Genomic DNA, 26,340 nt, shown 5'->3' with positions numbered 1-26,340 from the left:
AATTACATTAGAAACATGTAACATAACTTACTTGAGGGCCTTGCTGTACACCAGGCAACAGAGGATTCCCAAGGGTGTACTTCTTTGCTCGTTCAATGCTTCGGCGAACAAACTCATTATAAATAGGCTCTTCCACAAAAATCCTAGATGCTGCTATACAACACTGACCCTGGTGGTAGAACAGAGCAGTGTGTGCAAATTCCACAGCGGCGTCCACTGAAAAGAAATGCAGAGCTCATCAAACCATAAGCTTGAGTGTCACAGCACAAATTCTTTATTATCCTTTGTCATGCCACCTCATTTCCCTTTTTAGTATTTTCTATATTTTGGCCCTTTAAAACACAGATATTTATCTGTTTACTTATGTCTAAAGCTACTCTCATGAAGAATACCACAATATGCCTGGACAAACGCACATTTGACTATGCCATACGAAATGCTGATTTAACTTTATTTGCTCTATTAGCAGTACCAAGAGGAATATTCAGCTAGGAAGTTAGTATACCTATATAATATCCATCTAGTTGTTTTTTTTTTCCAGAATTCATGTTGAATTAGGATGATACTTAATTACAGTGAGGGTTGGGATGTTGTCAGAAGTTCCCATCCATCAATGGGCCATCAATTTCTGGTGGCAATCTAAATGAAAACTATGGCATGACTAGAAAAAATTGAAGAATTACCCCTCTTTTAGGGGGTAATTCCCCTCTTTACAAACCATTTTTCGACAAAGAAAAGAAAAAAAGTAGGACTTGCAAATGTATTAGGTTTATGTAATAAAAACATTACTAACGGTCTGCATCCGCAAATACAACGATAGGACTTTTCCCTCCAAGTTCCAACGTAACCCTCTTCAGATTACTCTTCCCTGCTGCCTCTTTGATCAGTTTGCCAACCTAAAAGGTAGGAAAAGAACAACTTCATCTCAACAAATTTATTATGACCTCAGTAACACTTTTCTGAGTTCCTCAAAAGTGAAAGTCACAGTTCACAGCTGTCCACTATCACAGTAACTGTAGAAACAAAACAAAACAAAACAAAACAGAACAAACAAACAAACAAATGAATAAAAGAGAGAGAAGACTTGGAAGGGAAGAGCCAGGATGCAGATGAATCACAAGCCAGGACTGCTTCCTAAAACAGCTTCTCCTTGGACTTTCTCATACTAAAAGTTATCTGGTGCTTGCTTGGTATTGCCACTCTACTTTCTCACATCTGCAATCTAAAGTAGACACTGATTTCTGCTCTGCCAATTCCTTCCATTAGGTTGAGATTTCTCTACTTTATACGTGGGAAAGCCCTTTGATGCACAAAGTATATGAGAGAAAATACAGATACCCATACTGGGTACATGGCCTACTCTTTCTCCCTCATCACTGAGAGAGAGGCCTGAGAGAACCAGAGGAAAGGGGCAGACCTGTGCAGCTCTCCTGTTTCTTTGCATTGATGGTATAATTAAAAGAACTTTTTCTATGAACTGTCCTGGAAAAAATACCATATGTACTTCCCTTGTGAGGGGAAAATATGCCTATAGCACTTGTGGCTGTGGCCAGTGTGCAAACTTCAAATAGTTTCTCACCTGTGCTTGCCTTCCGGCCTTTGGGAACACCTCGCCTTCCTTTCTTGCTGCTAAATTGCTCTGTCAGATGTCAACAGAGTCTGCAGATATTCCCTCTGCTCCACGTGCCCTTGGAGGGAATGAGGTTCCCTGGGAGCACTAGGGATTTTAGCTGTTGCTGTATGTAGGGAATGTCTATGGGATATTTCTCAGAGGTTGCACTTTTGGGTTGTTTTCTTTTCCCACTACTTTAGCACTGAGGGTTTCTGAGAATAAACATAACTCTTGCACTCTGTGTGTACTGACCCTTGACATGAGGCAATGGTATTTATCTTTGGAGTCTACATCCAAGAAGTTAAAAGACCAGTTGGCAGCTCTTCTACATAGCATGCATGCAGTATAGCATAATGCACTGTATTAAGTATATAGTTATATAATGTCTGCACTGAGAAATCTTTAATCCTATGAATCACTGTTCTTTAGAAAGAAGGCGAGGGAAAATTAACAGTGACCTTCTTTTCAATTATTATACTCATACATATTCAAATACACTTCCAAGGCCATGCAAATGATTGTCAGTATTATTCAGATATCAAAAGCCATAACCTAACCTAAGTCTTTTCAGGACCAGAAATGAGATTTCTGGAAGTACCTTCCTACCATCATGTTGTTATTAAAATTAAATAGAAGAAAGCACAGATTGTTTCACTTTTGCACTTGTAAAAATGACCATTCTTAAACAAGAAGAAAACTGAAAAAGTTATGAAAATATTTTCTTTTTTAAAGACAAGCCTTAAAATAGCATTGGTATACTAGAACCAATTGTATCTCATGGAGTGCCTTTGTTTGAAGGGCTTTCCTGCAATACAAATGTTGTTTAAATATGTTTGAAGTTAATAATAACCAACAAATCATTAAACAGACTTTGTTTAACAAACCAGCAGCCAAAAGAAAGAAAAAAGTTAAAATAGTTACACAGAACAAGTTAGACATTAAATCATTACTGGGAATCGGAGGGGCAGAGTTCCTGCTTACACTTTCTTGCATTCATTATAATACCTCAGTAGAGCCTGTGAAAGCCACTTTATCTACATCCATGTGGTGAGAAATTGCTGCTCCGGCAGTGGGTCCAAAGCCTGGCACAATGTTCACAACCCCAGGTGGAAATCCAGCCTGAATTGGAAGAGAGAAACCCATAAAGATGAGGAAGTGATAATGACTAGAAAAATATGTCTCATATTGTCTTATTTCCCTTTTCATTTCTCCAGCCACCTTGTCCCCAACATACAGATATTCTCAACTGTAGAGTCCGAAATGTGCATTATTTTTCACATTATTTTTTTCCCCACACTTATCTTTTAGGCCATTAAATTTGCTCTTTAAAAAGAAGAACTCTCTATTTTATTTTAGTTTTTTTTTCAGTGCCATTACCAACAAATACATTTAGTTTTTCTTTTCTTCCTCAGTCAGATGTGTAAAGAAAGACAGTTTCCTGTCTGCTTCATTAAAGCTGTTTGAATCATTCTGTTTGTCTGTTGACTTCTGCTCATTATTCCTCAAGTTAGATGATATTTAATTTGTTAGTAAGTGATTACTTAATTAATGATTATTAATTCTATTAATAATATGAATCTGAAATTCTATTATGAAAAATGATGGAAATAGTATTTCAAATTCAATGGCTTTGCTGCTTCTGGACATGGGTTGGAAACAGAGCAATGGACAACATGACAGTTTATGGTACAAAAGAAGGCAGATCTGGCTAACAGCTGGCTAACTGGCCTATCTGCAGTTCTAGTATCTTGCAAAGTTTCTTTTTAAAGATGCCCTTCCTATGGGCCAAATAAAACCCATTGTCTCCTACTAACTCTGTATTGGATATGCTCCATTCATAGACAAAATAAGTTATTTTTCTTCTAACAGCCCATCAGCCCAAATTCTCATGAATGTGTGAGGTGCAGCTGGATTTTCTTTCCACTTTTGAAGGAGCTATAGGATCTCCATGGCGCTTAGGAAGAGAGCAAGCATAGAGTTACAGGACCAAAAATACACATCTCCTTCACTTAAACCAGTCACTTTTAAGGGTTAAACCGGAATAACATGCCTAGATTCCATTTTCATTTATCTGCTGGTGAATTATAGCTCCTAGACCTCATATCCTGTATTATGAACACCAGACAAGTATTTCTGTTCTAGCAACTTCAGTTACTCATGGGATTACGCTCTGATTCACTCCATCAATCTTTTTATGCTCATTTAACAGTTCAGATCAATATTTACCCAGAACTGATGAGACAATGAGGTTCTTTGCATTTCCTTAGCAGTGTGCTTCAAAGCTAATCTGGACAAATAGTTTGTAGAGAAAAATAAGGAAGATATCCTTTACAGAGTGTGTGTGTGTGTATGGGGGGGGAGTAAATCATACCTTCTCACTTCAGGCATTTAATTTCTGTGTCTGTAGCAGAAGCTATTATCTATATCAGAGGAGCCTCACAAGGGCTATTAATAAGGATAGCAAGGATTACCAGCCATGACTATATTTCTTTTCTTATTCAGACACTTGAGAAATACAAAACTAAATTAGCTCACCAGTTAGTTTCGCCAGAACTCTAAAAACGCTACTGAAGTGATCACTGGGTTTTTGATCTCTAACAAGGATTTGGGCTCCCACTTTATTTGGGTAATTCAGATGTAAACAAAAACTCAGCTAGATTTTGGTGAATAAATCTTGAGTCATCTGATGAGATAAATATTTGCCTTTAATTAAAGTCCCACAGTGTCTGCCAGATAATCCACTAAAGACATTTAACACTGATGTATTTAAATTTCTCATTCAGCTGATCACTGAATAGGGAAAATGTGGATCATCTCTTGTCTTTTACTAAAAGTGCTGTAGGGTCATACCAGTCATTATCACTGTGTAAAAGTCCTGAGCTTGAATGCAATCACGACCACATTCCCAGTTATTAGCTCTCCTTTCAAGAAGTCGTATCAGAACAGATACTTTATTAGACTCAGGTCAGAACTGAGTTATTTTCCCTGTAAATTTGCTTTTCTACAGAAATAAACTTTTTGATACTTGTTAAAAAATAATAGAGAAGACACCTCTGAATAGGATTTGGCTTCTCCATGACACTCACTCATTGCACCCCCCTCGCCTGCCCCGCATATTGGGGTGCAGCCAGGCGGTGTGCCCTGCTGAATCACTGCTTCGGAGCATTTCGGCACGCTGAAATGTGCTAAGTCATTGCCATCAGCACTTTGGAAGGTCACCGGGCTGCCAGTTATTGACACCCGCGCCGACCCCTCAAACACGTGAGCTTACATTTGTTGACCTTGTTGGGAGGCAGGATAGCTAAACTGTTTCCCTGATATTCTCTGCGTGTTTGCTGGGCTGGGCACAATAATCAAGGTTGCTTTGGAGGCACTGGGGGAACTACCCTGCTCCCTGCACTCAGAAGCACAAGGTGTAGCCTTCTCCCAGTTTCTGTGTGAAGATTGCTCATGAGTTTGGCAGCAGCTAGGCAGTTAAGTTTTACAGCTCTCTGTTAATCATAAACCCATATGGATGAAATGTTTGTTCAGTTAATAATAAAAATAAGAATAATAATTAGCTGTACAAACAGCTCCCTTTCTGTGATAACTATGCTAATAAAGTCATTGCCACCCAGCTCTAAAAGCCCTGCTCCTGACTCCTTGTTTGCTTTTGACTTTGAAAGGTATGGTGCTTTTGTAATACACCTATGTGTGCCAAGGAATGGGGTTTAATATATTGCTATTGTGGGTTTTTTTGTGCCGGGACTAGGCGGAAAGATATTCATGCTTTTGCCCTGGTTTTGCTTCACTGCTTTACAGTAAGGCGAGTTCCATAGCACAAGGCTAGACATGCAATGAGGAGTACTTGCACAGGGCAGCCGGGCTTATATTACCTCCATGGCACTTCAGCTGAAGTATTCCCTTACATTTCCGAGAAGTGCAAAAACTCGGCTGTTACCGACTTACCTCTTTAATTAAGGATCCCATGTAAAGGGCACTCAGTGGAGTTTGTTCTGCTGGTTTGACAACCACCGTGTTTCCACAACAAAGGGCAGGGGCGATCTTCCAGACAAACATAATCAATGGGAAGTTCCACTGAAAGACAGATGAGAAGGTGTATCCTGTTTCTAATACACCACCAAATTGCCCTTGCTTTTTCTGCAATAATAACATGAATTGTCAACTGGGTGGCTGAACTCTTTGTTGAACTCTTTTCAGTGTGAAGATATTTTGAAAAAGCAACTAGCAAGTGCTGTTATACAAAGACCAGTGATTTTGGTATATGTGAGTCCAGGGAATCCAAAGGGTTAGTTAAAAGCTCGGGAGACAATAAAAGTATGCCTCTAACAAAGCTTGACAAAGAGTTCCTGGATTAGTGGTGAAGTTGGGAGTTTTGCTATCTTCTTTCTTAAACGACCACATCCGGCATCAGTTCAGCCTTCTAAGGGAGATAAGGTAATAATCTGCCACACTGCCCCTGCCCTCTTCCCTGGCTGTTTCACTGGCAGCTGTCTATCGCGGTGAGCCCAGCCAGGCTGCAGAACGGCTGACTGCTCGGCCCGCAGGCTCAGCCACGTGGGGCACAGTGTGGCTGGGGCACAAACGGGGCTGGTCATTTCTGCCCCTTTGAGAATCCTTCTAGTAGCTTTAGAAGTACGGAGCCCATGAGCCTCACCGCAGGAGACGGAGAGTGTCTTACATCTAAGAAAGGGGGGAAAAGGCTGTTAACCCTCACCTATTATGCCAGAAAAGCTTGGAGAAATGCCTATACAACTGCTCTCTCTCTCTCTTTCCTTAACTCATTCCAACCCTCCTCCCCCCCAATATAACAAAAGCACAAACTAGCACAAAGTAAGGGAGTACAGGGTTTCCTAGGTCGTCTTCAGTGAAGTAGAATTATGTGAGCAGAAGGGAAAAGCAGAGCTAGTTGAAGTGTTTTGCAACACTCACATAATCCTCCAAGATTTTGTTTATATAAAAATACTCCAATTTGATGGGTTCATGTTTCAATGAAGAGCAAAGAGAGATACGCTTAGAAGTCCTTGAATATTTTATAAGGGTGGCCAGTGTTTGCACTAACAGCCAACTGCCTATACTTGAAGGCTACAATTTTACTTAGAAGTCACCACATCTCATGTGTCTAGTTCATTAGCATGTCTTGGCTCAGAGCGCTTTACTTGAAATAGCTCGTGCCTGACTTACAAGGGGACCCAGAATAGCAGCTCTCCTGGAGGCTCCATCCAAATGTTTTATTGCAGTGATGACCTCAAAACCAATGCAGTGGTCTAAAGAGAGGCCAAACCTCCAAGCTCAACTGAAAGACCTTGGGAACATGCGTGGGACCCACAGGTCTGAGCAGATCTGGTGGACAAGCTGACTGTTTCAAAACCTGGTAGGCTGTCAAACAGGTTAGGTCAGGCTGCCCACACCCTACCATGTGCACAGAGGTGGGTGGATTGGGAGTGTGTAGTACAACTGCAACAAATAATAGCTATTCTCACAGCAACCCATCAAATCCGTCCAGACCTTACCAAAGAATCTCAGGGTCAAGTTGCTCAGGGTTTGGGGTGTTCAGACTGAGGCAGTCCTTTTGACTCCACTTAGTAACTTTAAAAAATGGAAATTTTGACACTCTGAACAGGAGCTTGGGAACATATGGCTCAGTATCACTGCGCTTATTGGACACATTCTTTGTGTTGCTATTTCTACCATCAACAGGGTGTATGTGTCTTAGTCATAAATAAAGATCCCAGTGGTCTAGGTCCTGTACAAAACAGAATTGGAGACATTCCATGTCCCCAAGAGCATATTGTTTATAGGCTGTAGATATTCACCTCTCCTACTAGTTTATTTTCACCTCTCCTACTAGTTTATTCCCAAGTTTTTCAGTTCCAACAGAACACATACCTGTCTTTCAAAGCAATCGATCAATCACTCTTTTGAGATTTGTTTATTCATTTTTTCCACACAGAGGGAAAAGAGAAGTGAGGGTGGACAGGTGAGCATTCTTCAAAATGCCACTTTACAGATTTTGAGGAATACTCAAGATGGATAGTCTCTACCTTATAGGACCAGAGAAGTTCTGACTGGTAATGTTTCACATATCCACTTGCACTGACAAAATTTCAAAAGCAAGTCCATCTACAGTAGGAACATTTGATTTGATAAATGGCTCCAACTTACAGGAATAATTTGGCCACACACACCAATGGGCTCGTGTCTTGTAAATGTAAAAAAGTTTCCATCTAGAGGAAGAAGAAATAAATCAGACATTCAGACAAAGCATTTGGAAGAAACAGTTAAATAAAAAAGAAGATAAACTTGGATACCAAACTTAGCTGCATACTATTTTACTTATAAGTGACATTTTCAAAATTTTAACTATGCAACAACAACCAAAAAGTACATCTGGATTCAATCTCATAGCTTCAAGGTTTGATTCTGCCAGTCTGACTGACTTGCTGCAATGGTAACCCTGCTTCTCAATATGGTATGCACAGAACACCAATGAGCATTCTTTGTTTCTTTTTTCTTCTATCACCTTTTTTTTTGAAAGTGCTTTTTTAAAAGCTACTTTCAATCTTACATACATATCAGACATTTTTTAATATTAGATCTTAGCTTAAATCAAATCCATTAAGTATAAAATTCTCTTTGTTTCAAATAAACATGTGTTCCATTAAGCCTAGTCTAGGGATCTGCGTGATGCAAAAAGTTGGAAGTATTTATCACTGCAGTTTTCCTTAATTCCTTCTTTATTACCATTCCTTTTTTTTTCCTCCTGAGAGAAGGCAGTTAGACAAAATGTTTTCACAGAGCTAGTTAATGGGAAGAGGGAACAGAACGGAATTTCAGCAAAATAAGGGAGTGTTTCCTCATTTCTATCTGTTGAACTCTTCCTAATACACTATCCAATAACTGAATCAAAGATTATTTGTGCTAATCTTAGCCTTAATGAGAAAATACCTGGCTTACATTATTATAGCATCATATAAGCTACAGTTTTCTATGTAAAAAGAACCTTTCAGAGTTTTTTGATGCACGTACAGGCTAACACCTTTCTAGTCAATAAGGAGTACCTATTAGTGGTGTATCTATCAAAGAAATAAATTTGAATAACTACATTAAATATGTAAAAAGAACACTATGATAAACCTCAATTAACCTATATTTAGATGTCAAAAATATTTTCCTTTTAAGATTTTTTTTGTATGGCACCACTTTTAGAAAGAGGTATTTTTTTCTTAAAAACAGATCATATGGATTCAGTCCCGTATTTTGGTTTTCTCAAAATTACTTACCCATTGGAATAGTACGACCATGGTTTTTATCGGCCCAGCCTGCACAGTACCGTAATGTTTTAACACAGGCACCTAAATCCATTAGGTAGGCATTGGAAAAGAGTTTCCCACCATCAATGGTTTCCATTGTCTGCAGACAACAACAGTTAAGAAGTTAATATCAAATATTGATAAGTATTCTTATATCAGTAATTTGTCACATAGCTTTCAGTTCAACTTTTCAGTTTTACTACAATCATCTAGAACATTAATTCTCCTGTGAGGGAGAGTTAACTTTTGAAAAAACCCAAGCGGGCAATTTACAAATAAGAAATTTTCATAAAGGTTTATTCTCAGCAATCTGTGCAGATAACTTGGTCATGGTACATTTGAAATGATAAGAGGTTGTGAAAACATTACATTTCTTCCAGCTGAATCAGGGAAACTTCTCTGATTTAATCTAAATATTCTACAAGTGTAGATGAAAAGATCTACAACTAGGAGTGTGTGGGTTAGCTGATGTAAATAAAATGATTGGTCACTGTCACTCTGTGTGCTTTTTGCACTGATATTCAAGGTAGGTAGTAGTTTCCTGGCAAAGACTGTCACACTTATTTAGGCTGCTGTGCTTTTTAATTACCAAGGGACATCTTTCTAGGTGCCTAATGGATGCATAAGTGGCAAATTACATGAGCAAGAAGACCCAAAGCATGCAATACTAGTCCCCAAATAAGCCTTGAGTTGCTGAATGAGCAAAGGAAAGACCTGAGCCCTCAAGAAACTTTAAGGGAGAGTAAGGTAGTACGAAAAATAAACATTTATACAGAAGAGACTCTTTTTATTGGCTAGCTAATAACTGAGTGAACTAACTAGTCAACATGAAGCCATCTTCCCATGCCTGGCAAATATATATCCAAAACCTTAACCTGTAGAATAATAATCAGCAAGTACTCATCTATAACTTTTCCATTGACTGATTCTGTTCCTCCCACAGTGCTCTAATGATCCCACAGAGATCCCAGCACTGAGTATGGTAGAATTCCAGCCAAATCTAATTTTTAATACCCCTAATTGTTGGGAAATTTAATTAAAGACCATATGCAATTCTTAAATAATGTCAACATCTTCTTGATACTCCTAGAAGTTTTGCCCCAAGTTTTCCAAGCACAGAGACACTAGGGACCTTCAGTTTTGTGGACAATCCTGTGAGGATTCTTGGCAGGAAAATCCCAACTTATATTTCCAAGGTCTAGTCAAATCTTGGAAATATTCTTTTCTTTTGAAATTTAGTATTTCATATAGCTAAAGTTTCTTTATGTTTCAGGATGAGTCTATAGTCTGATCTTGCAAAGATGTTGTTTCACCTAAATACTCCCTGTATGGTCCACAATTTTAGTTAAGTGAAAGGACTGCAGGAAGAGAACAGACCAAATGGAGAAGCCAGAAATGCTTGATGATTTTCAACAACAAGGAACTGATTAAATGAAATATACCCTTGCCACTCAAGGCAATAACCAGCCTTGTATTGTTTACATTCTCTTTGGCCATGGGAGAAAATTCTTCTCTGGCCCCAAATTTATGAACTCTGAACATCACAACAGACTGAAACTTTAGAAACAAAAATCTCTGTGGCTCTTTCAGTACTCTACTTAGACTTACTCTTCCAGTGGCCTACCTACAAGACTGTTCAGCCTCTGTGGCTTTTGGAGGAGGCATCTTATCATTATCTGAAATAACAAAATGCAGTAATTCTGATCCTGGCCAGATGCACAAACTTGAAATGTATTTACAATGAACTTGGGGGTCTAGTTTGGCCTCTAGTGGTTACAAGGCTGTTTTTTATTCTCTCTCTAGTGGCTCCGCAGCTCCTCAGATAAGCTGTGAGTGGAGAAAACCTCTTTGGCGAACTCACACTGTTCTGATGAAGTCTGGAAAGCACTTCATTCAAACACACCTTATCTAAAAGGGAAAAGCAGCCAATAATGTATTGAAGGTGTGGGAAATAAAAACAAAGTCAGTAAAACAGAAACAAGGGATAGGCCCCAGAGGGAAGGAGTACTTTGCTCCTATAAAAATGACAAATAAGAATGAAAACTGACTGCTCTGCTTCCTTGAGGAATTTTTAGGCTGTACGACAAAGAAGAAAATGCCACCTTATCCAATAGGATTAATTTAGAGAAAGAACTTAATTGAAGAAAAGTGTAAAGCTGACAGTTGCAAACTTTGAAGTTTTGAGGAAATAACCTCAGTTCCAGTGCAAGTATCTGCCTAGACCAGAGCCAGAAAGAAACCATGGACAACGGAATCCTTTTTGCAAATTTTATGTGTTTTGGAGATTAAAGTTTTACTAGTTTATTGTTGGTGCTGTTTGTAGCAAATGGCTAAATACTTTGAGTTGTGATTAAATCAGTCAAAGTGATGATCCTGAATGTTTGATGCTCCTTATGCTTTCTTAAATTTTTGACACTGTTCACAGAAAACAGAATTCCTCTTCAAGATAGTGCAGACAAGTATCCTGTCTAAAATTTAATTCCAGGAGGTGCTTGAAATAGTGAAGAGATCATCTTAATGACAGCATCAAAGTTGGGGCTTAAAATGTGTAGGGCAGAACAGTTTACCAAACAAGTAGTGCATTTCTACTTCAAACATTGTTTGTTGCATTTGTGCACAGATGGTAGGTGGTGGTGCTGCTGACAGGAGTAGTAAAATGGGTGTGCCAACAGACCGGAGCTGGCAAAGATAGGAAATCCTCCTCTCTCCGCCCCACTCCAATGTTCTTTCTACTAACAGATAATTAGTGTTGCCTTTGGTTCTGGTTAGTATTTTTCACTCATTGCCAGGTACAAGCTAGAATTAATGAAGGACCAGTGATTAAAAACAACAACAACAACAACAACAAATCGTACTCATGAATTCAAGGTTTCTCCTAGTTCTGACTTGTTTCTTCTGTAAGTATGGGAGCTTTGAGCCGAGCTGTGATTTAGGCCTTGAGTCAGGTCTTGATTTAGCCAAGCGTTAAGCACATGTTGGATGTTAGTGTGTCCTTAACAATCAACAATTAAAACTGCATTGACTGTAGCGGGCTTAAGCATTCTCTTAAAGCTGATCAAACATTTAAGTACTTTGTGGATCCAGGGCCTTAGGGGACCAGAGTGCAAGCGGGTTTAACGAGGTCCATTTGCAATACAGAGCAAAACCAAGTATTGAGATAGCCTGACTTTCCCAGGGGTTGTGCATGTTACCCTTGCTGATACCTCTTTCTTTAAAATTCAGGGCACAGACTTTTTTCTCCTTCTTTTTGTTCACATATTATACTTACTGCAAGAAGTACCCGGTCTCTTTCAACTAAATCAGCCAGTTTATACAAGAGCCTTCCTCGTTCTGAAGCATCCATCGTTCGCCAGGGTGAACCAAGCTCAAAAGCCTTTCTGGCTGCTTTAACAGCCTTGTCTACATCTGCCTGTAGGAAAAACAGGGAAACTTTTATCATCAATAATTGATTCTGTCACCCAGTTTTGTTGGTCGTTAAACATGCAAGGTGTTTTGCAGAATAACGAGACACTCATCCCATTAGAAAACTTAGAATTGAATCAAAATTAGTATAGTAACTTTGTAGTAGTAAACTAGATGCACGTTTTTCTTTTCCTTTCAAAGATTTTTGCTACCGTTTCAGCAATGTGAAGCCGTATGAGAAACAGATGGGTTCTCAAAGCTCCTAAAATAAAAACATATTAAGGAACTCTATTTTTAGGTTTATTTTTTCAAACCTGTCCACCTTTTAGCATCCATAATTGGGGATGTACCCATAAATTGTATTGCTCATGCAATTTAAACTCTTTCACATACAAAGAAATGCCCAAATCTGCAAGTTAAATTTTTAGGCATCCAACATAATCTAAAAATACCTGGTGGTGTGATGAAGACCAATTTAGAAAAATCTGTTCCTTAAAATGCTTTGTAAAATGAATACAAATGTATTATTGGGAGAAACAAATCATTGCATTTGTATTTGAAGATATTAAGGAACATAAGCATTTAAAATACTGTGAGTACTTGACTAGCTGACCAGGTTTAAAATGCTGAGCCTAAGCACTCTGAGCATTGTCTTTGCATTAAACGAGTTAACTTGTCAGACTGTGAATGTTTTTTATAGCATAATTTATTATTTATTATTTGGCTTTTGGTATAGCGAAGAAGCATACAATAAATTATATGAAACTCTTCTGTATGTGAGGGTGTGCCAGGATATAAAAAACTCAATTAAAAATCTCCTGAGAAATGGTTTTCAGTACTTGGAAATCTTCTGTATTTCATGAATCTTGTAAAAGTTTTCCTAGCAAAACAAAAAAAAGAGGTTTATTCTAGTCTTTTATTATAGATTAAAACAAATTTTTTTTAAAAAGGACAAATCTATCTCTGGCACATTTCCCTGAGAAATTTGCATGCATTCTTTAAAGGATTTCTTTTGAACTTTTTTTGTATTGCTGGTTGCTAGAGTTTCCTCTGGGTAAATCACTATCAAGGTGGACTAAGTCTGCAAAGTTGACTAAGTCAACACCAAAGTCAATTGTTTTTAAATGTGAACAAGCACTAGAACTTTTAACTGATGTTGATAACCAATAATTAATTCTCTTTAAGGGGAGAAAAAAGCCTCAAATCTTCCCTTGGAAAGCCCAGATATCCCCAAGCCAGCACAGATCTGCAAGGCAGGAGACCCTCCAGAACTTTTTCTACTTGTAAAGTCAGGAGATCTGAGAAAAGGATGGATCCGAAGGATCCATCACCTGATTCATCATTGTACAGTAGTTCTGACCAGTCACTTACATCAGGTAGATGAAAGCTACCAGGTTAAGAAGGATTGCTTCTCTTCTGAACTCTCATAATCTTATCAAATACCTCATCACTTATCTGTGGACCAGAAAACTACATTCAATGAATAATTAATTTATACTTTCATTTCTTTCTTATGTTTAACTATTGCAAACATTCTAAAGCTTTTCAATACAACAGCTTGGGATGTATGCCCTGGCCTGTAATATTTGGCATTTATAAGTACTGGAAAAGAAAGAACAAGATGAGAACTTCAGTCATACTTCCATGAATGATGTAAATTAAAACTAAATACAGTGTCACGTGTTCTTTCTACTGCAGGTAGAAATAAATAAAAAAATCAAGAAAAAATATTTAAAACTAATTAAATGCTGTGAATGTAAAGTAAGAAAAAAAAGATTTTCTTCAACTATATGAAATTAAATTTAGGCATATAAATCTACACTGAGAGAATCAAGATTGATAGTGCCGTGCAGAGCTAGTTGTTTTAATAGATTTTTATAGATTTTTTACTCTAGATGCCACTGACCATTTGTTAAGTAAATGTAGTCCTCCTTTATTATTAGCAGCGGCCTTTAGGATTAGTGAATGTAGCTTGAAAAAGCCATCAAACTGAAAGGAAAACAGTTCCCACCCACATATGTGTCTGTGCTTTGTAATCTCCACTTGTTTTTTTAAATACCACTGCAAGGCCGTGTACAGCCCTTTGTCAACTCTATTGTACACACAAATTAAATTCCTAAAATCTCTTGGCTCATTATCTAAAGACTAGGCTCTAGAATATTAGGTTCACAATGACTGTGCAATTTACTAGATTTGTACATTTCACTGGGCAATTCAGTTAATAGCAGTTGTCATTACACATTAGTTTGCAAAATTATTGGAGAGAAAGCAAACCTGTGTGTCGAACAGTATTATCTCTTCATTTAACGAGTTGTTAGGTTGCTTGTAAAGAATGAAAGCTACAAGAGTTCTGAATGCTAAGTGAACAGTTGCAGGTCATGAGTAATTTAATTTGAGGATGATCAAATATCAGGCCAACCTGATTTGCAATGTAATTTGATTTTCAAAGACTGAACAGAGAAGAGGTAGAAGGGGTAGCATTTTACATCAAAAGCACCTATGATGCTAGTGTGATGCAGTGCAGCATTTAACAGCATGCTCATGAAATTCTTTGGCTGAAGGCAGAAAGAGCCTGAAACAATCTCAGTGAGACTGAGCTCTAGACACAGATAACGAGAACTAAAGAAAGCAAGAATGAGACATTTCAAGACTCATGCTCAGATATTTGTGATTATGCAGACTTTTCTCAGCCATCTTTTGTATAACAAAAAATTAAAAAAAATGTCTTCACTATGACTTTCTTAATCCTGGCAGCATGCATGATCTCTGTTGACAGATAGCATCTGGGCCAAAGTTTATCAGGAGATCCGTGACAAAATTATAGAATCAAGTAATTGAGATTCAATGGGCACTGAAAGTTGAATTCCTCAAAAAGAGGATTTAATTTCAGGGAGAATCTCCATACAGTAAATTAAAATATTCTGAAAGAGACTGTTTGTTATATTGGCAATAAATTGCGTTGGTAAACCGGTAAGATAGATACAGTGCTTATAGGCTTCATAATAGTTCTCATGGATAAGAAGGGGTTTACCGTTAAACCATTTTGCTGCTAAATATAAAACAGATTCTTTAAACAAATCATTATAAGTATGCATACTTCTTGATCAAAAACGAGCCCAACTGAAAACAAATTGAATGTCAGATGTCATTTGTGAGAAATGTGAGCAAATTTTCTGGCATTTGGACATGAAAATTTGCCCTTGGTGGGAAAGTGTAGAAAAGCAAATAAATATTTGCATGAACCAAAGCATTAATTACAAAACCAGTGTTATTTTCAAGCCCAGCTAGCAGTTTTTTATAGCTGTCAACTAGAAAAAGAACATTCACTTCTCAGACTTACTTTCTCAGAGTTTATCCAAAAAATTTCTTTGGTCATCAGTTTTGAAACTGTTTAAGCTGCAGTGTCTGTTCTTTTTAAACAAGTAACCCCCTACTTGATAACATGCATTTAAACTATATAGTAACACTAAGCAAACTCTTTTCAAATGAAATTTACCTAAAATGATGAAAATATATAGCTGCTTATTTGAGTGCTTAGGTTTTCATTACAGCTTTGATTAAGCTGCATTTATCTGTAATTTTTCACTGAGAAATCTCATATATGCCAGAATGAACGTTTGTTTATAGCTGTTAACAATATTTTTAGACCTCTTCTTAAATTCATCAATTCAACATGCAAATCAGCTTTGGTGGCATTAGTATCTATTTGATAGGTAACCTACATCTTCAGAGTCTGTTTTAGTACTATGTTCCAATATGCTTTTTGGAAAACCACCTTGTTGGTGGGAGCAGTACTGAGAAGACAGAAATTCACAGCTGTAAATGTGGATAGCGATGACCCCATTAACATTTTCTCAGAGTTTGCCTATCATGGGAAAATACTAGTATTTGTCCACTTTTTTATGTTATTGGTAATGAAAAGCCTTATGTAGTATGTGCTATGAGCAGATTATATCACTGTGTAAGGATGACAGGTGAAAAAATAGCTAAAATGACAGTTAAATGACTAGATGCTACTAATCAAAAATAATAGATAAAAATTAGCAAAAAAATTTTCCTCATAATTTTCTTCAGATGAGTAAGGTCGTAAGTGTAAATCAGTTTTCCAGTGTCATTTTACACACAATAGTAAGTCTTAGTGAAAAAGCTAAGAATTATGTTTGCAGAATTTATATAGGAAGAAGTAGATGTATCTCCACCTGAGGTAGTATTTTACATGAACAAAGAAAAATGTTGCCTTCCTGCTTTTAAGGTACAGAATAATATTCAAAGCCAAGGTTAAAAACATGAAAGAAAACTCCACCTTGTCACCTTCTTCAATCTCACAGATTTTCTCTTCGGTTGCGGGGTTAAGGACCGCAAATTTTTTACCACTGACTGAGTCATGCCACTCATTGTTTATAAATATCTGCAAAAGAAAAAAAAATAATGCAACGTTATTAGTAACATCTTGTCTATTATCTATTTTAATGTCTAAATCTATTGTTCATAACCAAGAGCTGTCTGGTTGGCACCTGAATGCAAAATGGAATAGCTATTTCTACATTATTCTGAAGAAATGAGTGCTCATATAGGCCATTAACCAAGAATAGCTTTTTAAAATTAACTTCCTATGGAGACAAGCCACTTTCTCTCTCCACAAGATATTTTCACTTTTTCTCATATTATGAAAAGATATTGGTTTCTAGGGGTCCTTCTTCTGTCAAACCAAGGTCTGTGAAGTACAGGGGAGATACAGTCCTAAGTGACCTACCTAAAATTACCCATTTTTACTATGCTCACAGGTTTCTGCTCCTACAGAAATAAACATGTCCCTACAGAAATAAACCCAACAGTTGGGTTTAATACATGTAGTTCATGCAGTATCTTGGAGAATGCCATTTTATTCAGCTTTCCTTCAATTCTTTTCATTCTCTCTTGCCAAAAAAAGGGGGGGGGGGATCCTAACTGTAAATGGTAGCATGTTTCTCTGAAATGAAGTCAAGACTGAAAAAATCACAGCCCATTGAACGAAACAAAGAGAACCATTTAAACAAAGTACAAGGTCAAGCAAAGTTGTTTGTATACTTGTCTATTTCCATGTTACAGGAGAAAAATAATCAGAGATTAGGAGCCTGTTTTATTTTTCACCAAAATCCTTTGGGTTTGTGGATTGGTGCCTCATTGAATGGGATCATAATCAACATTTAAAAGCAGAAACATAATTCTATTAATCTTTTACAGGAGAAACAGGATCTGCTCCATTAAGCAAAGGGAGGAATCACAAATCAAGAGGAAATTATCAATGTGTTTGCCAAAAATGTACTGTTAGCATTCATGGAGAAATCCTACACTGTCCTTGCAATTGGTAGCAGGCACATTTTAGAGAGACACAGGCTTAAAAAAAAAAAGCTTAGCAGTGCATGCTGTGAAAAAAGTTCTCTCTCATATCCCATGGTCACATTGCAAAAAGTCGATTAAGTTGATTAAACCCCAGATACCTTTTTTTTAATTGCTGTCTTTTTTGGCCTGTCCTAGTCTCATATGGAAGAGAGTTCTTGCCTTCCATGCCATGGTCTTGCCTTCCAGACCATAACCGGCGCACATTAAATATTCATACTGGCCAAGCTAAAAAAGTCCAAGAGCTGATGAAAAGGGGACTTTCAAGGGTGGCTCTTGAGCAGAAGATGATAGTGGTGCCCAGCTACGCATGTAATCCAATAGACCTACAAACATCCTAGCCGAAAATGTATGAGAAACAGTGGGATCTCTGATCATAGCTTAAGATGCTATTTCCTACTCCTCTTTTTGGAAGAATACTAATAGGATCTTGACCTGAACATTTTCTTATCACAGAGGTTATATGATGGATGCCACATGTGGAGTTATAATCATATGACCATAATCCTTCACTCCGCATGTGGGGATACTCACATAAACATACAACGAATGTTGCTGCTGTTGCTGCTATATGTGCCCCCACTGCTGGGCAGGACTACAGCTGATGGTCACATTTATGGACAGCTCTTGTCTCTCCCCTCCCTACCTCAGCTTTTCTCTCCAACACATCAGGAATTCAAACCTCTCCCTCTTTGGTCTTCAGTGTGTGCAGCAATTCCTGCCTTTGAAAGATGAAGCTTCGACTTTTGATGAGCTGGTCTTTGGGTGACAGTTTTAGCTGTCATTACTGCATAACCAGTATGAGTATCTTCTTCTTAAGCCAGTCACAATCATTTGTTGCTATTCAGTGCTTATTTAATAATTTCCATCAATGTTCTGATTATCTCCAGTTTAATTGCCACAGGCTCTAAATCTTTTGTCTGCCTGGTATCAGTGCTGCTTTCCCATCTCCCATCCAGCGGATAGGGATAGAGTGCAAATATATCCCAGTTATTTTGACTGTCACTAGCGGCTGGAATATTTTTATTGGAACTGCAAGAGGCATCACAGCAAATTAATAATACTTGTGTCCAGCTTGACAGTCTTTCATACTTCATTCCAATTCTGAGGATCTCTGTTATGTCTCTGCACTGATTTTCCTTAGGAGGCACCACTTCATTTGAATTTCCTTTCTCTTTTCTGGCCCCTTTTTCTAAGCTGTTGCCATCAAGTTGAACATCCATATTCCAGGAACACCAGGCAACCATACTTTGCTCATTTAAGTGTTTTCTCATGACTTTTACATGACAGAGATGGGAGCAAGTCTAATAACATTAAACACAAGAAAATAAGCTAAAACTATGCTTTCCTCAATCTTGCTAGAGTATTCTGTCTTTTTGTTTAGTATTGTGCTATTTCAAGCTGTTAATAAAGGGCCAAACATGTAGTCAGCAATTAAGCATATAGAAGCAACGATTGCACAGTGGCTGGCCCACATCAAAGTTAATCATAACAGCTTACCCAGCAGCAATGAAACTGATATCCAAAGCTCATTTAATAACTGTTAGAACTGTGTCATTATTCAAAGACTAAGCTTTTATGCAGGCTGAAAGCACAGTGTGTACCAAAATTACTTTGCATGGCTGGAACAAACACCATCACATCTTGACTGAAACACTGCTGGCACACATATAATAAGAACAAAATAAGACAAGCTGGGAATTGCAGTTTCCCATATTGAACTTTTATGATCCATAACCTTTCATGGTATAATAGTACCAGAAATTCAAATCTAGACTCTTTTATATGGGGATAAGTAATTGGCAAATGGGCCATTACAGTAGAAGAAATAGTTAAATATTTGAATTCCTTATAAAGTCTAAATGAAATCAGTGTCAAACAAGAATACCTTCTCCAAAGACAGCACAAAATCCTTTCTGGTTTGCTTTTGCTCTTATTTTGTTATCTGTTTAGTATGGCTCTTTCCTGCTCCTCCAAGCTCTGGCATTCTTATTTCAGTTTTGCTATACATCCCTTAAAACTACACCAAAAGTGTGTTTCAGGAGTGAGAAGTTCTGCATCCATGTAGGTTTTTGATTACTGGTAAATCCTGTCTGGATAATATGACAGTTGATGTAATTTGTAGAAATTAATCCTTCCCCATTAGAAAGAGAAAAAGGAAATAAACCACAGAAATTATTACTGAAAAATCTTTTTTTTGATTCTGTAGGGGAAAATAGGACACCTTCCACACCACTGTAAAGATGGTGTCTTCTAAAACACTTACGCTATACCTTTATAAAAAGACTATAATGCTGTTGAAGTTACTCTTTCATCATATTGAAGATGATACAAAATGAGCTGATTCAGCAATTACTAGACAGCAGAGAAGGAATAGATCTATTAAAAATATTCCCTATCTTAGTTGCAATTACTGAGATATTATGTAATACAACAAAGTTGTGAAAATTTAGAAGACAATAGCAGGGTGAAGGCCAAGGTCTTCTGGGTGAAATTTGAGGTACTATCTCTATTTATAAATTCCAAGTGAAATCTGGGCCTGATTAGTAGGTGTGCTAGATCTGTGCTACCCTAAAGACTGCCGTCTTTGAACCACTACTGCTGAAATTATGAAAGAGTTAATTTTCTCTTTCTAATTCTGTAAGTTGTCTCGAAAGAGAAGGGAAAACTTCAATGGAAAGACCTAAAACATTGCACAGATGATAAAAAGAGGAGGCTGTGTTTCGTGCTGTGTAGGTTGCTCTTTAAAGTGGACACTATTATGTGTACAGTCTGATATTACCAGTAGCTATCACCTCTGTCGCATCCTCCCTACGCTCTCCAGGTCGAGGTCAGTGTTGGAATGGGATCACCTCTCTGAGCAACCCCAAACCCTGTGTTTGAGCCCATCTCCCTCCTCGCTGGTGGCTGGCATCCTCCTTTCCTGTGGGCTCCCAATGCCGTTGCACTGCCTGCCCCTGCACAGGGAAGGCATGAGCACAACTCACTCTCCTGGAGACGGCGGCGGGCTGTGACTGTGCCATCATTGCTACGAGGGTATTTTATTCTCACATCACGCCTATCTTTGGGATCATGGTTTGAAACTACCGTCTTGCCCCACTGATTAATAACCACGCCATCAAAGGAAGACCAACTAGCAGAAAAGGTACCATTCCCATTTCCTCTCCATCAAGATAAAACGCTACGGCTGCTCATAACAGCAGGATTTTCTACATTTACATAGAGAGCCAGGAAATACTTTGGGGCAGGCAAATCAAAGCAAATAATGCTTGATTCAGAGGAGGGCAGAAGCAAGGCACCATAACTGCAGGATAAATGCATTTTGTCACATGGAACTGCAATTTAAACACAACCACTACAACTCTGTATGTTATGAAAACAGGAAACCTTTCAGGGAATAGATTTTTTTGCATAATATTGAAATTGCTTACACTGACTCTCTGGGCAGTTATTAATAATTGGTGAATAATTTGGTAATAAACTGTCAAGGCCAATAAAAATATTTCTCTCTAAATGGAGATGGTAACAATTTGCTATTATTATATTCCTATATGTTTGAGTTTGTTTATATGTGGGCACAATATATACAGTGTCATTGCAAAGGAAAAAGTTGCCTTTAGCTATCAGGGCTGACCAGCAAACTCCTAACTTATCAAAAGCTATAAGGAAAATAAGGGAAATATGAGTGCCTGGAAATTTCAGGAATATCCACATAAAATTCTGATTGTTATGAAAGTGTAAAGACAGCAGTTAAATAGTTAATATGAAAAAAGCCATCTTTAGTAAGTAGTTACATTGCCAAGAAAAGAGACAAAGTAAAAGGTAAATATTAACATAACACTGCTATGATGTTACAGTATGCCAAATTCATATCTGTCTGTGAAAGGAATAATAGTAAAACATACCATTTTTGGAAATTCTGAAAGTATTTGTTTAAATACTACATTTATTGCACCAACCAATATCACCCATGATATTACTTTAGAGTATCTTTCTTATTAATGTTTCTAATATCATTCCCTTTTAAAAAACTAACTTTATTACATTAAATATGTACACAACATTGTATCATGACTGTATAAATCAAACTATCCAGATGTCTTCTCTAAGTTAGATGGCAGTCTTCCTTAAGCAGGTATGAAAGACAGAAAAGAGAAGGAAAAAGTCAAAACTTCCCACATAAGCAGTATTACATATACTGCAGGTAGCTGCACTCCCGGTCATGTGAGAAGCCCTGCTCATTTAGCACTGCGGAGCATATGCTGCAAACAAACAGGATGTGTATTTCTAAATCCAGAGAGCACTGATGTCCTAGCCAAAAGCAGTCTCTGGCTACTCCCCCGTCTTACTGAAAAAAGCATTTGGGATCATCTTGCAATAGGTTACAGTGTTTTTGCTGTCAGGCAGAACTTCTTTGGCAGCCAAAATCCAATTTTTTTTTTGTTTGTTTGTCAGACGTAAGTGCAAAAGACCCACTTCTCTCTTGCACATGCTGTCCAGGGGGTTGTCTATAATGACTGAATCCTGCCGATGGAGCTTAGGGACGCAAACTTATGCTGCAAGGACTGACATCTTAGAAATACTGTTGCATGCATTTTGTAACTGCTATTTCACTGGCATTTTTAGGAAACAACAAAGTTAAGAATGTATAACTTTTACCCTTGGCACTAGACATGGAAATCAGCTTTTGATATAGATGATGCTGGACACTACTAAAGCTTTGTATTTAAAATTAAGCCCAGGTAACAGGCTATTGCAGTCAAAATGCTTTTGACTGGTTTTATTTGTCGGTGTCAGAGTATAATAAAATCTTGGTTCTCTGAACTGATCGATTTCAATTCAGATAATCAGATATAGAGCTTCTGCCATTTGGGGCTTAAGTTATCTGCAAGACTGAAGTGTTTCTGTCTTTGTTTAGACAGTTGATTTGGTCGTTCAAGTGATGTGAGCAGAGAATTGGGAGAAAAGACCTGCTCTTTGCCTTTCTTTGTCATCCCAGTGGTTTTTTTTTCTTTTTTTTCCTCCCTCAGCCCTTGTGTATGTTGCAAAGACAATGGAATCATTTTGCACATTTTGCAAAGTATTTTTTAGCTAGAATTGCCATATTTGTGTCTTTGTTGCGTAAGGAAAGTGTTTGAGTCAGGACAGCTTTGTCTCAGGTGGAGCATGGCGTAGCTCTGCTGGGAAGGATTTCAGGGCTCTGCCCTAGGTGCCAGCCGTAGTAAAGCATAGCTCATGAGAGCATCTCCCAGAGATTAAAGATCCCCTTTTGTGGGCTCTCTATTGTGCAAAGTCTGTACAGGATTTTCAGGCCTCAGTGCTTCTGTAGAAGTAAATTAAAAGTTTTAGTCAGTTGTGCAGCTTGGAGAAAATATTTCATTTCTGATGCTGCAGAGATCCTATACATGCTCCTATATTCAGGATCTGTCTATAAATTTATTTTTCATTAGGGAAGAATTTTTATTATAATGTTACTATTATAATATATAAACCGTACTCCAGAGATCTAGTCAAGAAAAGTAAAAAAAACCCATCAAAAATGTGGACAATTCAAACTGACCTAAAGGTGGCTTTATAAATGTGCAAGGATATGTCTAATCTATCTTCTCTGTAGCTATTGGTAGCTTTTCCAAATGCATGTAGAAAATGCATAACCTCTTCCCCCTATGAATCTGCCAGCTGGTAACCTATAACTCCGGCTTGATAAAGCTTTCCTTTGCAATGCTCTTCAAATGTGTCCAGTTGCCTGTTATATGTAGAGCTAAACCTGATCACCCTGTTCCAACAGCTGTTCCACTGACTCTGCTCACAAGCTTTCTAGCACGGATGGTCAACCAGTAAGCTACCCTGCCAGTTTTTTTAAAGGCTAGGAATAGGAAGGGTGCACCAGGGCTTCGGCTGGGCTGTTGAATTCAGCATTGCTCAGGTGAGATGAAGCACAAAGCTGAAAAAAGTTGGTGCCTATTCACACCTGCTCTTATAGCCTGCAAGAAGTGTTCAGTTATTCTTGGGTTTGATGCTGCCAGTAAATCTTAGAGCTATATCCAAACCTGAAAGAGCTGTAGCCTGTGAGTAGACTTATTTCAAGTGCTGTAACCTCTGATTTACTTCTCCCAAAATGTTTCATTAAGTCTCAGTGTATTCTTTAAGGACTACCATTAAAATCAGTGCAATTACTTTAATAACTTCTCAAGGTAAGAAATCACAAGCTTAAATAAATATTTCCTATATATTAATATGGAATACCTACTGTGAAGTCTCTCTTTTTTTTTTCAAGTTTTTCCTTACAAGAAGTTGATGTTTGATTAATATTTCAGGTGACAATTTTTTGTTTCCCTAAGAACTGTATTTTATTATTGATGCAGGAATTACATTTTAATTCTGCAGTGAACTAGCAATCAGAGAGGCTATCCTTTCTATTTATTATTTATTTAAAATTTTAGTGTGTCAGTTAGTGGCTTGGTATTCACACAGCCAGCTGAATTAAAAAAAAAAGTTGGTTCCTATAGTAGCTTTATGGTTGATTACCTTTACTGCAGAGATTGTAATTAATTTTTTCCCTTTCTCCCCTTCTCTCATTTTTGTTTGTGATTACAACATACATGATACTTGGCTGCAACTTTTCTTCCCTCAAGATGGCTTACCATGCTCTCTGGTATCCTATAAGGAGCTTAGTAAGAAAATACTTGGCTGTTTTTCTCCTCCAAATGCAGTTTAACAACCTAATATTTAACTGATCTGAGTTTCCCTAATTAAAGGAGCATGATAGGGCTTACTATATTATATATATTATTATATATTGAAAGAATCATGACAGAAATAATTTGTCAAACAATCATTGTCTAATTCCTCAGAGTTGACTAAGTAAAATATTTACTGGTACGTTCGTAGCCAGCCACCAACACTGAAACACTCTTTGAGTTCATTGGCATATCTTTAAAGGAGATTCAGATAGGAAACCAATTCAAGATCGCACTATGGTTCAATATCCAAATCGATTTAACTTTCTAAAATTCATACAATTTAATTCTTGAAATTTTAGTTCTCTGAAGTGTGCTTAGTCTTATGCTCTACGTGAAAGGCATGCTCTGAAACGTAGTTATATCAACCTACATGCCCCCAGATGAAAAACTTAACCAAAATAACTTTATATAAGGCCAAGCTGATTCCTCTCATAGACAGCAAAATAGGGAGAGACTTCAACTAAGGGGACTTAACTAAGCACTCGGAACATCTCCTGTAGACTTTGCCTCAGATCCTCGTGTGATGGCAGTTGACATCATATCATTACATACAAGGAGAAGAGTGAATTCCAGGAGGTGAGGGGTCTGCTGACGCTCAGGGTGCTTCAGGTAGCAGGGTTAGTGCACCAGCACTAACACACACTTCTCTCGTCTTGATCTCACAATGGTCCAGCATAACTCGTCACGGCAAACCCACACACCGTGCACCAGCTCTGAGGGGGCACGAGAGGAACAGAGCAGATAAGAAGACTACTGGAAAGTCAGTCCAGCCATACGAAGGCCATATTAAACTGCTGGAGCATTGCTGCGTATGTTGCTGATGGGATGAAATTTCTATTATCCCTTCTCCCTGTCCCCCTGTTCACTTCTGTGGCTTTCAGACATTAAGAAGGAGGAAGAAAGAACTGCAAAAGGAAAGCATTTGCAAGGGTATGTTTGATTTGATCAGTTGTAGGTATATAATTCTGCAAATGCCTTGCAATTTTGCAGAGCAATGCATTATATGCAGTTTTTAAGGAACTACTATCTATTGTCAAGGCAAAAAAAAAAAAAAAGTATTTGCTAGATGACACTCTCCTTAATGCAAAATATAGAAACTTCCACCACGCTGCCTATCTCGTGGTTGCCTTTGGTATCTCTGATATTAATGAAATAAGCTTTTCTCTACTGAATATTTTGGAAGAATAGAAATGTTTATTGGAATTTGTTTGTCATGTTCAGTGACAGCAGATTTCTGAGTTGGCAACTAGCTCTTATTAGCTGTTTCCTGTTGGAAAATTTAGAAATTGAACAAATATCACTGTAGTTTCTGGAACACCATTGTCCACTAGGAACTAAAGTATCTTCTCAGAATTGAGTGCCCCCCTCCCTTTTTTTTTTGAGACAGGAAGAGCACTAGTGAACTATCACATGGCAGAACTACACTGCTTTCCTAGCCTGTTAAATATTTACAAACTAAGGTCCTGCATGCTTTATTCAGGAAAAGTATGAATTGAAATTTGGCATATTTGGCATAATTGTTTAAATCTGCTTATAATACATTGCGATAACCATAACATTTTAATTTGGTCTTGCTGTTCTGAAAAATAATATAAACTTTTCCTTCTTTGCTCCATTTATACTTTCTAGGAAATTTATCACTTCAGAAACTTGGGGGGGGGGCTAGGGGGAATAGCCCCCCTTACCAAGAAAGCATGAAATATTTCTATCACACACGTTTCCTGACATGCTTACACACTTCCTGACATTCTTAGGTAAAAGGATCACAGAACATTAATTACTAACAAGTACAGTATCAGAAACAATCTGAATAAACACTTTAAACACACCCCTGACTTAATTTTGCTTCCATGGCTCAAATAAAATTAAATTAGCACATCTTACACTCTGA

General features: G+C 37.7%; 1 protein-coding gene across 1 annotated transcript in view; it reads right to left on the bottom strand.

Annotated features, from left to right (window-relative positions):
* Window positions 1–26,340, bottom strand: part of LOC135323467 (aldehyde dehydrogenase 1A1) — a 36,598-nt gene that overhangs the window by 10,034 nt on the left and 224 nt on the right. The window contains exons 2-9 of the mRNA XM_064499981.1: window positions 16,631–16,735; window positions 12,194–12,334; window positions 8,896–9,025; window positions 7,778–7,839; window positions 5,561–5,689; window positions 2,618–2,731; window positions 794–896; window positions 32–216 (exon numbers count right to left, since the gene is read on the bottom strand). Of these exons, the coding sequence (XP_064356051.1) occupies window positions 32–216; window positions 794–896; window positions 2,618–2,731; window positions 5,561–5,689; window positions 7,778–7,839; window positions 8,896–9,025; window positions 12,194–12,334; window positions 16,631–16,735 (969 nt within the window). The remainder of the gene's footprint in view (window positions 1–31; window positions 217–793; window positions 897–2,617; window positions 2,732–5,560; window positions 5,690–7,777; window positions 7,840–8,895; window positions 9,026–12,193; window positions 12,335–16,630; window positions 16,736–26,340) is intronic.

This window comes from Dromaius novaehollandiae, chromosome W, assembly GCF_036370855.1.
Source record: "Dromaius novaehollandiae isolate bDroNov1 chromosome W, bDroNov1.hap1, whole genome shotgun sequence".
Classification (NCBI taxonomy): domain Eukaryota; kingdom Metazoa; phylum Chordata; class Aves; order Casuariiformes; family Dromaiidae; genus Dromaius; species Dromaius novaehollandiae.
The sequence above is the reverse complement of the archived record's forward strand: the minus strand, read 5'-3'. Positions and strand labels throughout refer to the sequence as shown.